The 13,062-nt window shown below is 50.2% G+C and overlaps 5 protein-coding genes across 5 annotated transcripts; 1 reads left to right on the top strand and 4 right to left on the bottom strand.

Moving 5' to 3' along the window:
- Positions 1–1,625: 1,625 nt before the first annotated feature.
- On the bottom strand, positions 1,626–3,375 carry ASPSYDRAFT_39918 (NAD-dependent succinate-semialdehyde dehydrogenase). The gene is made up of 3 exons (XM_040845981.1): positions 2,315–3,375; positions 1,930–2,262; positions 1,626–1,879 (listed from the first exon to the last, which is right to left on the bottom strand). Exons 1-3 carry the CDS (start codon positions 3,369–3,371, stop codon positions 1,785–1,787), a joined length of 1,485 nt encoding a protein of 494 aa, XP_040708928.1. The 5' UTR covers positions 3,372–3,375; the 3' UTR covers positions 1,626–1,784.
- A 432-nt stretch (positions 3,376–3,807) lies between these two features.
- ASPSYDRAFT_141127 (N-acyl homoserine lactonase family protein) lies at positions 3,808–4,792 on the top strand (the record flags this gene model as incomplete). Its single annotated transcript, XM_040841111.1, has 3 exons — positions 3,808–4,364; positions 4,416–4,575; positions 4,625–4,792. 3 exons carry the CDS (start codon positions 3,808–3,810, stop codon positions 4,790–4,792), a joined length of 885 nt encoding a protein of 294 aa, XP_040708927.1.
- Positions 4,793–5,226: 434 nt separating this feature from the next.
- ASPSYDRAFT_27075 (uncharacterized protein) lies at positions 5,227–5,598 on the bottom strand (the record flags this gene model as incomplete). The annotated part of the gene is made up of 1 exon (XM_040844356.1): positions 5,227–5,598. The coding sequence occupies one exon, from the start codon at positions 5,596–5,598 to the stop codon at positions 5,227–5,229; it is 372 nt and encodes a 123-aa protein (XP_040708926.1).
- Positions 5,599–6,100: 502 nt separating this feature from the next.
- On the bottom strand, positions 6,101–8,240 carry ASPSYDRAFT_169353 (FAD-dependent oxidoreductase). The gene is made up of 4 exons (XM_040843398.1): positions 7,659–8,240; positions 7,013–7,581; positions 6,598–6,938; positions 6,101–6,537 (listed from the first exon to the last, which is right to left on the bottom strand). Exons 1-4 carry the CDS (start codon positions 7,795–7,797, stop codon positions 6,225–6,227), a joined length of 1,362 nt encoding a protein of 453 aa, XP_040708925.1. The 5' UTR covers positions 7,798–8,240; the 3' UTR covers positions 6,101–6,224.
- A 164-nt stretch (positions 8,241–8,404) lies between these two features.
- ASPSYDRAFT_64680 (uncharacterized protein) lies at positions 8,405–13,027 on the bottom strand. Its single transcript, XM_040850284.1, has 8 exons — positions 12,767–13,027; positions 12,611–12,717; positions 12,350–12,559; positions 11,867–12,292; positions 10,899–11,813; positions 10,292–10,693; positions 8,502–10,199; positions 8,405–8,433 (listed from the first exon to the last, which is right to left on the bottom strand). Exons 1-7 carry the CDS (start codon positions 12,854–12,856, stop codon positions 8,642–8,644), a joined length of 3,708 nt encoding a protein of 1,235 aa, XP_040708924.1. The 5' UTR covers positions 12,857–13,027; the 3' UTR covers positions 8,405–8,433; positions 8,502–8,641.
- Positions 13,028–13,062: the final 35 nt, after the last annotated feature.

Here is a 13,062-nt window from a genome sequence, read left to right as displayed (position 1 = left end):
CAATATATAGAATTACTGGCTTCCGCCGCCTATGCCGTAAAGTTTTGCACATATCTAATGGGTAGCATTGCAGTCGATCGAAGATCAGCCTCATTGTTGCCTTTCGGTCGACACAAATCCTCTACTAACCCACTCGAATACTGAAAGATGCAACATTATTCTCTTGGCCTGTTCCAAATTCGGAGTTGTCCCACGAGAGCCTCGTGTTTTGAATGATCAACATATCGCGTCGAAATACTATTGGCAAATATGCTGGGCAAAGCCTTGTGTGTTGCATCATCGACGTAAGGGCTTGTGAATGCATGACTCGTTGGACTGTCTCCCGATGATATATTAAAACGGCGACACGCTGCTGACAAGTTGATTAGCAGAAGGTTAACAGAAAAAAAAAATTCATCTCTTAGTATCTTTTCCAGAGTATCAGAGTATGTTTTCTGTATCAGGCAACATCTTATACTGTGGAACTAACCATTGACCAGGCACCCTGAAATACAACACTCCAAGATGAAGCTATTCAGTGTCCTCGCCCTTCTTTCGGTGGCACCGTATGTCAGTGCTTTGACATGCGAGGCCAACAGTGACTGCACACCGGAGTGGCAAGGCTACTCGTGCAAATGCGCGAGAGCTCAGCAATTGTTTATGGACAGCATGAGGAAACAGGGTTACAATTGCTGGCCTGGGGCGGCTGGAACCAACGGCGTTGCCTGTAACAATGTATGCGGTGGCTCATGCCCATGCGGTGGCCACCGGTGGGAGGGTAGCTGCGGTTAGGTGTCACTTTCAGGATATCTTTGGTTTTTATTTTGCACTTTTCTGTTTCATGGAGATGTCGATGTCGTTTCGCAATTGAATCTGCTTGTCATGGACTGGTCGCGTCGAGTTCATGCTTCGTTTTGATGGAAAGGCTTTATATACCGAACCAGTAGGTTACACCCGATTAGGTTGCCAAATTGTACTGGGTTGTGAGTCGGGGATTCCGATCACGGCGGGAGAGTCGGGTGGGCTGGTTTCCTTACGCATCGGACAGTGGACGAGACCTTTAAGATTGTGTCGGCCGGTTGCCGGATCTTAGGCATTGGTCGGTCTTCTACTGCGACCTTGGGATGTCAGTTGTTGTCTGATATGTGCAAGACTTGGGTTTCTACCTCGCAGGGCCTTTGAAGACCACGGCACGCATCGCAGTGACCATAGTAACAATTCACGTAGAGACTGACAGGTAAGCTGAGAAGGATAGCACAGTTTAAATGCTGAAGCTATAGAGCAAGGCAAGAGGGGCGGAAAGAAGAAAATACTACAATATTTCTAATATAGTATAGGGATGGGCGGTGCAGTGCTACAGTAATTTTACAATCCATAGTGTTTTATCAACCCAAGTCACCATCAACCAGCCGTACAGGAATAGGCTATATGCTCTTATGTCAGTCCGCTCTAAATATGGTATATTAGAGCAAGGTAAGCGGCATTAGCCAAAAGAGCGCCAGCTAACCCCGATTTGGAGACCTTGTTAAGGGGAGGATGAGCTTCCCCGCAGTATAGGCGATCAAGGATGTATTCAGGCTGATTAATGAGTTGGATGGTCTCATGATGCTAGTGGAGGTTGCTATATGCAGCTGCGGAGCCGCACGCGGGGGTGGCTGGAGAGAAGTCGAGTAACCGTAAAGCCGAATAAGCGATGAAAAAAATGTATAGCACTAGGTGTATTGATACAGAGACGTGATAAGTTGAAATTATCTGGTGAAGCGTTGTGGTTGATATGCTGGTAAAATAATCCTCCTCGACAAGCCCTAAGACGCGACATTGAGCAGAATGCTCTTGACTGCAAGATACTCCTCAATCCCCTGGCGTCCTCCTTCACGTCCGTAGCCGGATTCCTTGACACCTGAATTCTGTCAGTAAAATGTGACAATGTATATCAATTATAGATCTCACCTCCGAACGGACTCTCGCAAGCGCTCAGCATGCCCAGGTTGACACCAACCATACCAACCTCAAGACTTTCTGCAACCCTCCATATGCGAGCCATCGACTCGGTGATGATGAAACTACCGAGGCCGACGTCGCAGTCGTTGGCTTTTTCGACTACCTCGTCCTCAGTCTTGAAGGGATACAGAGCAAGCACGGGGGCGAAGACCTCTTCGCGTGTCGTCAGTGACGCTGTTGACATTCCACTGATGACGGTAGGCTGGATGAAATAGCCTTGAAGGTTATCAGGCTGGAATGACTGTCCTCCTAGTAGAATCGATGCACCATTTGCTTTAGCGTCTGTACATAGTGTCAGTTAGCCTTTTCAAGCTTCATAATGGCATATACATGCCATTGATATGACCAAGCGCCTTCTCTACAGCACGATCGTGAGTAAGAGGACCGATTGTGACGCCAGTCTCAACCCCATTTCCGACCTTTAGACACTTGATCTTCTCAACCAAGGCAGATGCGAATTGCTCGTAGATACCCTCCTGGACAAAGACTCTGTTCGCAGTGACACACGTCTGCCCCGAGTTGCGGAATTTGGCAAGCATACAGGCCTCAACAGCCGTTTCAATCTTCGCATCATCAAATACAATAAACGGACTATTCCCGCCAAGTTCCAGAGACAGCTTTGTTAGATTTTGGCTGCACTGCTGAGCCAGCAGTTTCCCAACCCTGGTTGACCCCGTAAAGCTGAGCTTGCGAACAAGCTTGGACTTGCAGAGCGCCTCTCCAACCTCGGCGACATTGTTCAGCGTAGTAATGACATTGATACTCCCCTTCGGAAACCCAGCTTCGACAGCAAGAACAGCCTGGGCAAGGGCACTCAGGGGCGTCTCCCCGGCAGGCTTCCAAACAGTCGTACAGCCCGCCGCCAATGCAGCCCCGACCTTGCGAGTAATCATGGCGATAGGGAAATTCCACGGCGCAAGACACGCTGCAACCCCGAGCGGCTGCTTAATCGTCAAGATACGCTGTCCCAGATTCGCAGCAGGCACAACCTCGCCATGAACCCTCTCCGCCTCGCCCGCGAACCAGTCCAGGAATGAAGCACCATACAGCACCTCGCCCTTGGCCTCTGGCAATGTCTTGCCATTTTCCAGTGTGAGGATCAAAGCCAGGTCATCGGCATGCTCGAGACACAGCGCATGCCAGCGCCGAAGCCATGTCGCGCGCTGCCGGGCGGAGGTCTTCTTGTAAGACTTGAACGATTCATGCGCGGCGTGAATTGCGGCCTCTGTATCGGCGGCATTCATCTCCGGCAGTGTGGCGATCGTCTCGAGCGTGGCAGGATTGACGACATCGAAGACGCGGCCGCCTGCGGAATCAACCCATTCGTCCGAGATGAACCCTTTTTGCTGGAAGAGGTCCTTGCGTTTGAGCTGGGATAGAGTGGTTGGCATTGTGTCGTTGATGGACTGAATGAGTTACGGTACGCCATGACGACTGGCCCTCTTAAGGGATCAAACCCTGGTGATACTACGACGCCATATCACGAGTAACCGAGAAGGCTACGACAGACAATTACCGAGCCTGTCAATACTGATTCAAGGGCGAAAGAGTCTCCGCATCAGACCCACCCCCAACTGCAAGCCACGTCCTGCGAGATTGGCTGCCAGTATGCAGTTGCAGGATGCAGTATGCAGGATGTCTCGAGCTCGCTGTTAGGCAGGACAGCGCTTGGACTGCAGTGCATATAAACCCTGCCAGCTGCAGTTGGAGTTGTTCTATCGAGCCCACGCCATTAATAATATTCCACTCTGTTAAGATATTTTAATTACTCGCCCCTCGCATCACGAATACACCCACAGCACAGCACAGCTACATACAGCTACCAGCATGGCCGCAATCCAAAACCAAATCCACCACGGCGCCGTCCCAAACGCCGTATCCAACGTCTGCCCAGCAGGAACAAAATTCCACGTCCTCGAAGTCGGCTGGCTCGAATGCGACGAAGGCTTCGTCACACGCGGCGGGAACACCAGCACAAAATCCACAGAGGGCAAATCCTTCCCCAACAAGCGCCGCCAGATGCCCATGTACTGTATCCTAATTGAGCACCCGCACGAGGGACTTATCCTCTGGGAGACGGGCTGTGGGAAGGACTACCCGGAGGTCTGGGGCCCTGTTATCTCGGATGTGTTTTCGCGGGTTCGCTATGAGCCGCAGCATGAGTTGCGGGCGGCGATCGAGGCGACGGGGAATCGGATTGAGGATGTGAGTAAGATTATCATTGGGCATTTGCATCTTGACCATGCCGGTGGGCTGGATCAGTTTCTGGATAGGACGGATGTGGAGATTTGGGTACATGAGCGAGAGCTGAATGGGGCGTTTTGGTCTGTTGCTACGGGGGCTGATGCTGGGGTTTATCTGGAGCATTATCTCAAGTTGTCATTGTATGTATCGCTTCCCCCATACCAAGACCTACGCCGTGTTGACCGTGATAGGAACTGGAAAACATTCAACGACCAGAGCATGGATTTCTGCCAGGGCATCACGCTGCACCATCTACCCGGCCACACGGACGGGCTCATCGGGATGCAAATCAATATGCCCGAAACAGGGACGTTCTTCTTTATCAGTGACCACTGCCATGTTATCGAGAATGTAAGCTCCACCTGCCCTCCATTATTGAAGCCATCTAATGAGTTAATAGTGGCGCGATGGCATTCCTCAAGGATGGCTGGCTCGCGACCACCCAGCCTGGTTCAGGAGCACCCAGCGTCTGAAACAGCTGGAGAGGATTACAAGGGGAAAGGTTATTCCTGGACATGACGAGACGACGTTTCTTGAGCTGAAAGCCCAGGCCAAGGTGTTTACCTGAACGTTGATGTTCTGTTGGTGTTTAATGTTTATGCTTACCAACATAGCAATTTCGTACTCTCGATTTTAATCAGATAATCTGTCTAGGATCCTGCATCCTGTAAGATGCTATAGGAAACATAAGCAATGACATTTCATAATATGCTATAGGCAATACTGGCGTCGCTTGATAATCTATATGTTTATTACTATGTCACGATTGGCTGGGAGATGGTTACGCGAAAGCGATGATTCATTCTTAGATGGTGGTTCTCATGCTATATACATTCCTGATACACGGAGTAGACGATAGAAGCTTCAATGTGTTGACATATTACATTCCTACCCATCGTTTACTAGGACCACAAGAATACACGATTGGGTGGTAATAGCAGTTATAGATGGGATGGCTAGGAAGAAGCTGTGGCCCATTAGCATACAAGCATACAAGCAAATTCAAGTAGGATGCCTCCAATCCCGGAATATACACACCCTCTGACTCTCAATCACATCTTTCATATATTCGGCAACATAGGCGGGATCCTCCCCAAGGAATATGCGTTCATGATAAGATCCAGAGCCTGAATNATCCTGGCCGGCGCGAGGCAAGCTTTTAAAGACTGCATTGGGAGATTTTGACTCCAATTCTCCACTTCGAATTGCGGGCCGTGCGCGAGATGGCGATGTATATAATGCAGTGTTTATAGCAGGTATGCTTGCTTTCAAAGGAACGACTGAATGTTGCGACTTCGGCGTTGGCAGCGACATTGTTTTCTTGGGAAAGCTTGCAGCCATGACAGCGAGTCCCTTGAGGTTGGACCAGACCATTGCTAGTGTCTTTATTGTAAGGGAATATTGCAAAACACTCGGTAGTGTGACGGCGCGATTAGAGGGCTGTCAGGCTGTGTTTCTGTCATCCAATTTCGCAATCACAAGAAGGAATCTAGAGTGACGAACACAGTGTGCTAGGGGCTGTTCTTAAATAACAACGATAATTCCATAATGATGTGCACATTCAAGGTGGTGAAGGCCTTTCCATTGTGTGCCCTCAATATACAGTTTTAGGGCACGGTGGAAGGTTACATACACAGAGGTCGTGCCACCTCGTTACAGACATTGACGGACAATGCGTCACTACTCGAGGTCATAAGTAGGGCCGTAAGTTAATCCCAACTCAATCACGACTTCCAAACATCGGAATCCGACGTAATCAAAATGCGTTTATTACAAGCCTTGAAAGCGCCCTCATCCTGGCAGCAACCACGCCGGCTGGACAAGAACAACGCGGTAGGCCAATCTTCATGATCCAATGAGGCGTATAATCTGAGCAGTATACTTGAAAATCTTAGGCACTCCTTATAGTCGACCACCAGGTCGGCCTTACCCAGCTTGTCCGCGACTACAGCACAAATCAGGTCTACTCTATAATATATACAGATTAATATCCCCCGTCTCTAAGACCAATCCCCATCATCGACAACAGGTTCGCCACGCTCTGCAGCATCTAGAAGCTCCCTCGCAGTCCACGGCTGATACTTGTATCCAGGCACAGAATTCGTGTTCTCGAACGGCACACCGTGGAGGAGGTGTTCGGCGCATTTAGTATAATTTTCATACGCATAATGTTCTGGATCATGGTACACCAGCCACTTGCCGACCATCCTACCCAGCATCTCAGGGTCCTTGGCCACGGCGTCCCAGTCTGTATTGTGGAACAGCTCGCGGTTCTTGAACCCCATCTTCTGTGCGCATGAGACCCGTTCGAATCTGCGTAAACATGTATTAGTCTGTAGTAGCCCTCGTGGTGTTTGGCCCACAGTCACCTACCGAAAATGATTATGCACCTTAGTCGCAATAGATACGTCCTTCTTCCCACCAATCTGCAAACACGCCGCCAGCGAATATGCGTCCTCCATCGCCATTGTCCCGCCGCTGGCGGACGTTGGCAAGAACGGATGAGCCGCGTCGCCAATCTGGACGACACGGCCGCCTGGCGATGCAGATCGTGGTTGTGGGTTCCGCCACATCAGTTTCCAGTCGAGCACGGTATGGCCCGGCGTCGCTTTTATGAGCTCGGTTACGAACTCGTCCCACCCGGAAACCGCTTCGAGGGCCTTGTCGATCGAGGTGGAGCTTGTCCAGCTTTCTTCGGCGGTACTGCTGTCTTCCTGGAAGAGAGTGGACATCAGTACATCGGGTTTTAAACCATTGTGAGATCGCCCAGCATGAGGCAGATACATACTCTGCAGGTGAGCAACCAGCAAACATCGTCGCTCGACTTGCAAATGACAATATGCGCCTTGGGCCCTGCATACAGAAACGCACGATCCTTGTATCCTGCCAATTCAGCCGCGATGACAGGATTCTCAAGCGCCGACGCCACTGGGAACGTAACGCGATACAGGACGAAGCCCGAGCTGATAGGCGGATCATGACTCCCAACAACCAGCGCCCAAGACTTTGAGCCAACGCCATCCGCAGCAACAACCACATCCGCCGTTAAGCGCCGCCCATCAGAGAGAACGACACCGGCATAATCGTCGCCCTCAAAGTACTCGCGCGCTGTGGCCGCGAATTCAACCTGGATGCCGAGCTGCTTGGCATACTCGAAGAGCACGGCATGTAGTTTTGCGCGGTATATGCCTAGAGAAGGATCACTGGGATCACCGAGGGCAAACTCGCCAATTGGGGTCCCATCGAACTTGCGCATGTTGTATACCGGTGGGAAGGCTTCCTGCCGTGCGCGCCCCATGAACCCAGGCCATTTCTTGGGTGTCTGTAAGCCTGGAGCTGTGATTACAATTACTTCGCCTGGATCACGAATTAGCTCAGTTCACTTTTATAGCGTATTGAGTAAAGACATCACGCCTGTTCTGGGGCTTACTTACCAGAAGTCTCCCCTTCAGGCCGCCGTTCGATGACCTGGACGGTATGCCCTTTGCGATGGGCCTCAATGGCAAAGGTCAGACCGGCAATGCCACCGCCGACAACGAGAATCGAGATCCCTGTGTCGGGTTGACGCTCCATTTTGATTCAGCCGGGTCTTTTGTATCCAAGATATGTTATGTATGTATCCATTCTGGCGGATGTTGAGCAGGCCGTGCTGGATATAAATAAGAAACAAGTCTCATGACGGGAAGTTACGGGAAGCAATGGGTCATGAATGGGATGTCTTGCGTCTCCGGTGGATCTCAGCTTCAGGTTTGAAGCAAGCTGCTGTCCATCATTCCCATATCTTGCTAGGGCTTGTCGGTTCGGAGCTGCCCATCGTCCAAACTCCGCTGACTCAGCGCTTGACAATCTGTCTGTTTTACTAGATTACTTTACTAGAAAGGGGACGTAGCTCCCCATGGTTAGAAAATAGGCCAGTGCGGTTAGTATTGGACCCACAAGTATAGAAGAATCAGCTGTTGATAACTTTGATAGGTGCGGCTGCAGTTAGGGTGCACTGTCCGGGGCCGATATGTCGTAAGCGGGGTGGAGCATATTGTGGAAGTGCACAACATACGACAGATATAATGCTATACATCACTGTGTAGGTGCGTGAAGACAGAACGCTGATTGCATGGTCCTCTGCGGATTTGCCACTAAATATAAATGTTATGTCGTTCCTAGGCTGGATCTTCCCCTACTAACCTACAATATCACCGAGGTTTACTGTAACTACAATATAATATTGTCAACTTTTACTGTCCTAGCGTTGGAATGAGTCAACTGATAACGGAACTTACAAAATATATACAAGTAAACCTTGTTACCCCTGAATTTGCTGCTGGTGATATAGACAGCCTACTCATACTGCCTGATATGAGCTATAAGGCTAGGAGCTAATGGCTCTCTTTGTTTTTCGGAGAATAACTTGAATATCCGCTTAAATAACACCCTCCAATGTCAAATTCAGCAGGGGCAAATGATTCTGCGACCCATGAACATCATTCTCCATAAACGCCCCTGATGACNGTGGCTTACCATCTCGTCGGCGGGGAATTGTAGCCTTGAATGCCAGTGCTGGATCAAAGAAACCGGACCACACAATGTCTGCGACGGCAATACCGTAAAGGGCAGCAATGCGCTCCGGCGGCAAAAGTCTGCCTTCCTTGATCCGGCGATAGACGACTGGATCATCGAAGATCACATCGAGTGTGATTTCGTAAGGCCCGGCGTTCTTCGATCTGACCACGCTGGCGATATCACCAAGGGTCTTGGGATGTGCCGAAGATGCTGCCGGTGGCATATTTGAACCAGGAGCGAGCGCGTTTGTTCTCTCGCTGTTGTTATTTTCCTCTGGAGCGTGGCAGTCTATTTTGCCAATTCGAGGCCCCTTTCCCAGTAAATGCATCTGCCACTTGACGAATTTGCCATCATCCTCTTCCACAGCCTCTGACTGGTTCTGAAACTGAATCTCCTCTGCGTATTCTTGTCCCTCATGAAGTTCCACTAAGTGATATACTGAAAACTCAGAGCAGACTCCCATCTCAATTTCCAATTTCCCGCCGATCCCCATACCGAAATTCCCACTCGTTGCTTTCTGACCTGCATATGGACCATGCACGCATGCAACCCTGGCGCACGAGGCAATGCCTGTTGCTAAGGCTTGGTTCTCGGCCAGCGACTCTCCAATAAGGAAGACCTCGCCTCGGGGCTCCGCTGGTATGTTTGGGTTTATGCCATATATATGGAAGTCCAATGACCATGCATCCCGGACTTGTGAATGCTGTTGGGTGACATAGCCACGCACGCGAGAAAGAAAGGAAGGCAGCTGCTGAATCAAGGTTGGATCGCAAAAGGATCCCATGAAAATCGTACGATATCCAACGATCTTGGCTCCTTCGAACTTCAAGGTGTACGGTATCTTCTCGTGCTTGGAAGCGTTGAAGACAGAGCCGTCAACGTGGACGGTAACGCCATCATCTAAAACAGAATAGTTTGCAGTCGTCAGATCCAAGTACCCTCCCGGACCATGGAGGATATCTGGCCGAGACTTCTCGTATAGGGCATGTGCAGCTACACTCGTGGCGGTACATCGTGAACCAGAAGCCAAGGGACGTATGTCAAAGGAGCCATCCCGGTAGACGACAGCCATAGACGCAGCACATTTGGGAGTCGCGCATGCTCCTCCACACTCCATGAGCTTCCCCATATGTGTGAAGCCGCCAAGTGTTGTGGAGCTTAAGTCCGCGTATGGCTTTGTGGAAGAATTGACGGCGCAGAATGCAACAAAAGGGCTCGGGTCATAGGCTCTTCCGGTAACCATAATGTCAAAGTCAGGATGAGCGGCCATCGCTTGTAGCATCGGCTCTGGTCCAATTTGACCAACAATGGTTGGGGTGGCTTTAATATCCTCGGCAGTGAGGACAGGCACACATGGACCGCAGCCGGAAACCCTGCCGGCTCTGAATTGTTGCAATAGCCATTCCTGACTCGTTTCACTATATACTGACAGAACCTTCAAGCTAGTTTCCTTACTGCAACTGAATTAGCGGACTGCTCAGACAGGCGTTGACGTTGAGATCATTCCCACCCGGAGCCTGAAGTCTCGAGGACTTCACGAATGATTTCGAGGAACACGTTGACATGAGCATCGCTGCCATCCCCGCCAGCGGAGCTGATCAACAAAGGAACATGATAGCGTTGCACAAGGCGGATTAACTGGCGGAGATCTCTCTCGTAGGCCGATCGAGGGCAAGTCATAGTTCCCAGTGCCAGTTTTGCCGGACCGGAATCAGTGGACCCAGAGTCCAAGATAATCGCAGTGGGCGCCACCATTTTCAAGCTCAGTTGAAGACCAAGCTCTACATCTGCCACATTGAATCCATAGCCCAGCATCCCGACTGGTGTAATGATCTGGCATAAAGGCTCTGGTGGGGTTTTGATGAGATCGCCCTGAATCGAGGCCATGGCGAGAAAAAAAAATAAAAAGATACTAGCATACAAAGAATTCAATTCAAGAAACAAGTACACTCTCGGCAAGAATATCGTTCGATTGAATGGACGAGAAAGTGAGTTCAATTATCACGCTGGTGGCCCGATGGTTCGGCCCGGTAAGCGAACATCGCTTGGTGAGAGCAGGTGTCTATGAATGGTCGGAGGCAGTGAAGAAGGTGGCCATGTTATCCATGCCAGCGAACCAGGAATTCCATTCAAAGAGGTCGTCTCCCAGTGCCGGTAGATCCGTAAAGTCTTCCAACACTGGTAGACGTGGACTCCCAACAGGGAAGTCTTCTGGGAGGTTCGATTCCTGAGAAGAACGTAGCTTGCTTCGAAAATGCCCCACCATTCTCATACCGTTGTTTATTATGTTCAAAGGCCGATTTCCATCGCCAGGTTGGCGCAATTCCAGAGCTACGCCCTGCGCCTCGATATGGCGTGAGAGGAATTCAATTGCTTTTCCTGCTCGATAGGGTTCGTCCCTTTCCTCTGTCGACTGGGCGGTAATTGTCTCATACGCCTTTTTGATATAATTCCGGACGAGAAGCTTGTCCTCTGTCGATACATTGGTGTCAATAACGAGCAAATTGATGAAATACATCCCTGCCATTACAACTGCAGACAAGTATTGCTTCGGGAAATGGATGATCAACAACTCGACTGTCGAGTCACGATGATCTCCACGGGGTAATTGAGTCCAGCCAGCAAATGTATCCACAAGCTGCATCGCTACATGGAGGCCTTTGTACCATATCGCCTTTGTAAGAGCGCCCGGGCAATCACTTGTGGTCTTGAGCGAGTTTCGGGAAAGTAGTGGTAGAGAATACAGCCGAAGTCGTGCTGCAAGTATGCTGATTTGAAGCGAGGCGTAAATGCGTCTCGGCATACGACCTTCTACAGCGTCCAAATCACTATCCAGAAGCTCGATGAATGATCTTTGGGTTGTATTGCTGACATGGTCGTTTAGCAGCGAAGCGGCTCGGATTGAATAGGCTTGGATTTCCAGCAGTGCCAGAAAATCATCCGGGAGACTACTCCTGATAGAGTCGCGAACTCTAGGCATTAATGAAGCAACCGAGGCCATTGGGGGAGGCAGCGAGAGACAAGCCGCCAGACTGTGGCTTCAGTCAGTTCGGCCGACAAAGTACCATACAGAAGATGTACTTACTCTGTGCTCACTACAAAGCACCCAAGCCATGCTTTTAAGCGTGGAATATGCTCATCTGGGCTGGGTCGAACAGTTTGGCCCCAGCTGACTGGACGGTCTTCCAGGCCCATTTTCAGGGCAGCAGCAACGGCCATTCCACAGTACTCCCAGCTCGGGTCATCCAGCTGGCTTTGCACGGGGAACGGCCAGAGACAAAGCAGCAGGAGTGCTTGAATAGTGTAGGTGCTGCGAATTGAACGAGTCATGACATTCGATAGCATTCCCAGAACCGGCTCCTTGAGCGAACAGGTGACGTCTGAATGCAGGGGATGCTTTCTAGACGCAATGGCTATGATCGTCCAGAAAAGAAGAGGGCTTGCGATCCTGATAAAATCTATAAATGTCAAATCGAAAATGGGGAGGTGATGAAAATAGTGCCGAGCAAAACTAGCAAGTTGTTAGCTCAGTGTCATCTCTCCAGTGACGATAGGCTGGATGCCGTACTGTTCAAAGAGGTCTCGGATAGTCAAGCCATCTAATTGAACTTCTTCGAGTACCTGTGGTTCTGGCAATTCCCAGGTAAAGTTTTCCGGAAAAGGGAGCTCTTGATCCTTTTGTTGTCGAATAACATATCCTTCTGGTAAAGGCGTTGGATCTGAATTACCAACCAGCTGGCGTAATCGTTCATTCTCTTCCATCGCTTTTTCCAGCGTCCTGATGAATTTAGAGGCCAGTCCTGGTCAGGATTCCAAGAGAACCACGTACCCCCTCATTGGCTTTCTTTTGAACTTGGAGTCGTATTTGCAGGTCATGCGATGTTTCTGGCATCGAGTGCACGGTGCTGGAAAACATTGCGTGGCATCGCAGCGCAGCTAAACACAACGTGAGTTCCACGGCGTCTTACCAGGCTCAACCACCAACCTTGACCTGACGACAGGAGGTACATGCCATAGATGAGCGCTTGGAGGGACGAGCTGCCCCTACACTTCGGGGATCCCCTTTTTTTGTCATTTTTTCCAGTTTGCAGCGATCTACACGTTGTAATATTTGCGACGATAAGTGAGGTGGAACTAGGCCCAGTCGTCAATCGGCCTCGCACTTGGTGTTTTCAAACCATGTGAGCCTCTGGAACAAGAATTTGGAGTTTATTTATTATTAGCAAGTGGGTGGTATGAAGGACAGAAGGACGACAGGACAGCGCAGGATAGTAGGTAGAA

Source organism: Aspergillus sydowii, assembly GCF_001890705.1.
Source record: "Aspergillus sydowii CBS 593.65 unplaced genomic scaffold ASPSYscaffold_1, whole genome shotgun sequence".
Classification (NCBI taxonomy): domain Eukaryota; kingdom Fungi; phylum Ascomycota; class Eurotiomycetes; order Eurotiales; family Aspergillaceae; genus Aspergillus; species Aspergillus sydowii.
This window is presented reverse-complemented; position numbering and strand designations above follow the sequence as displayed.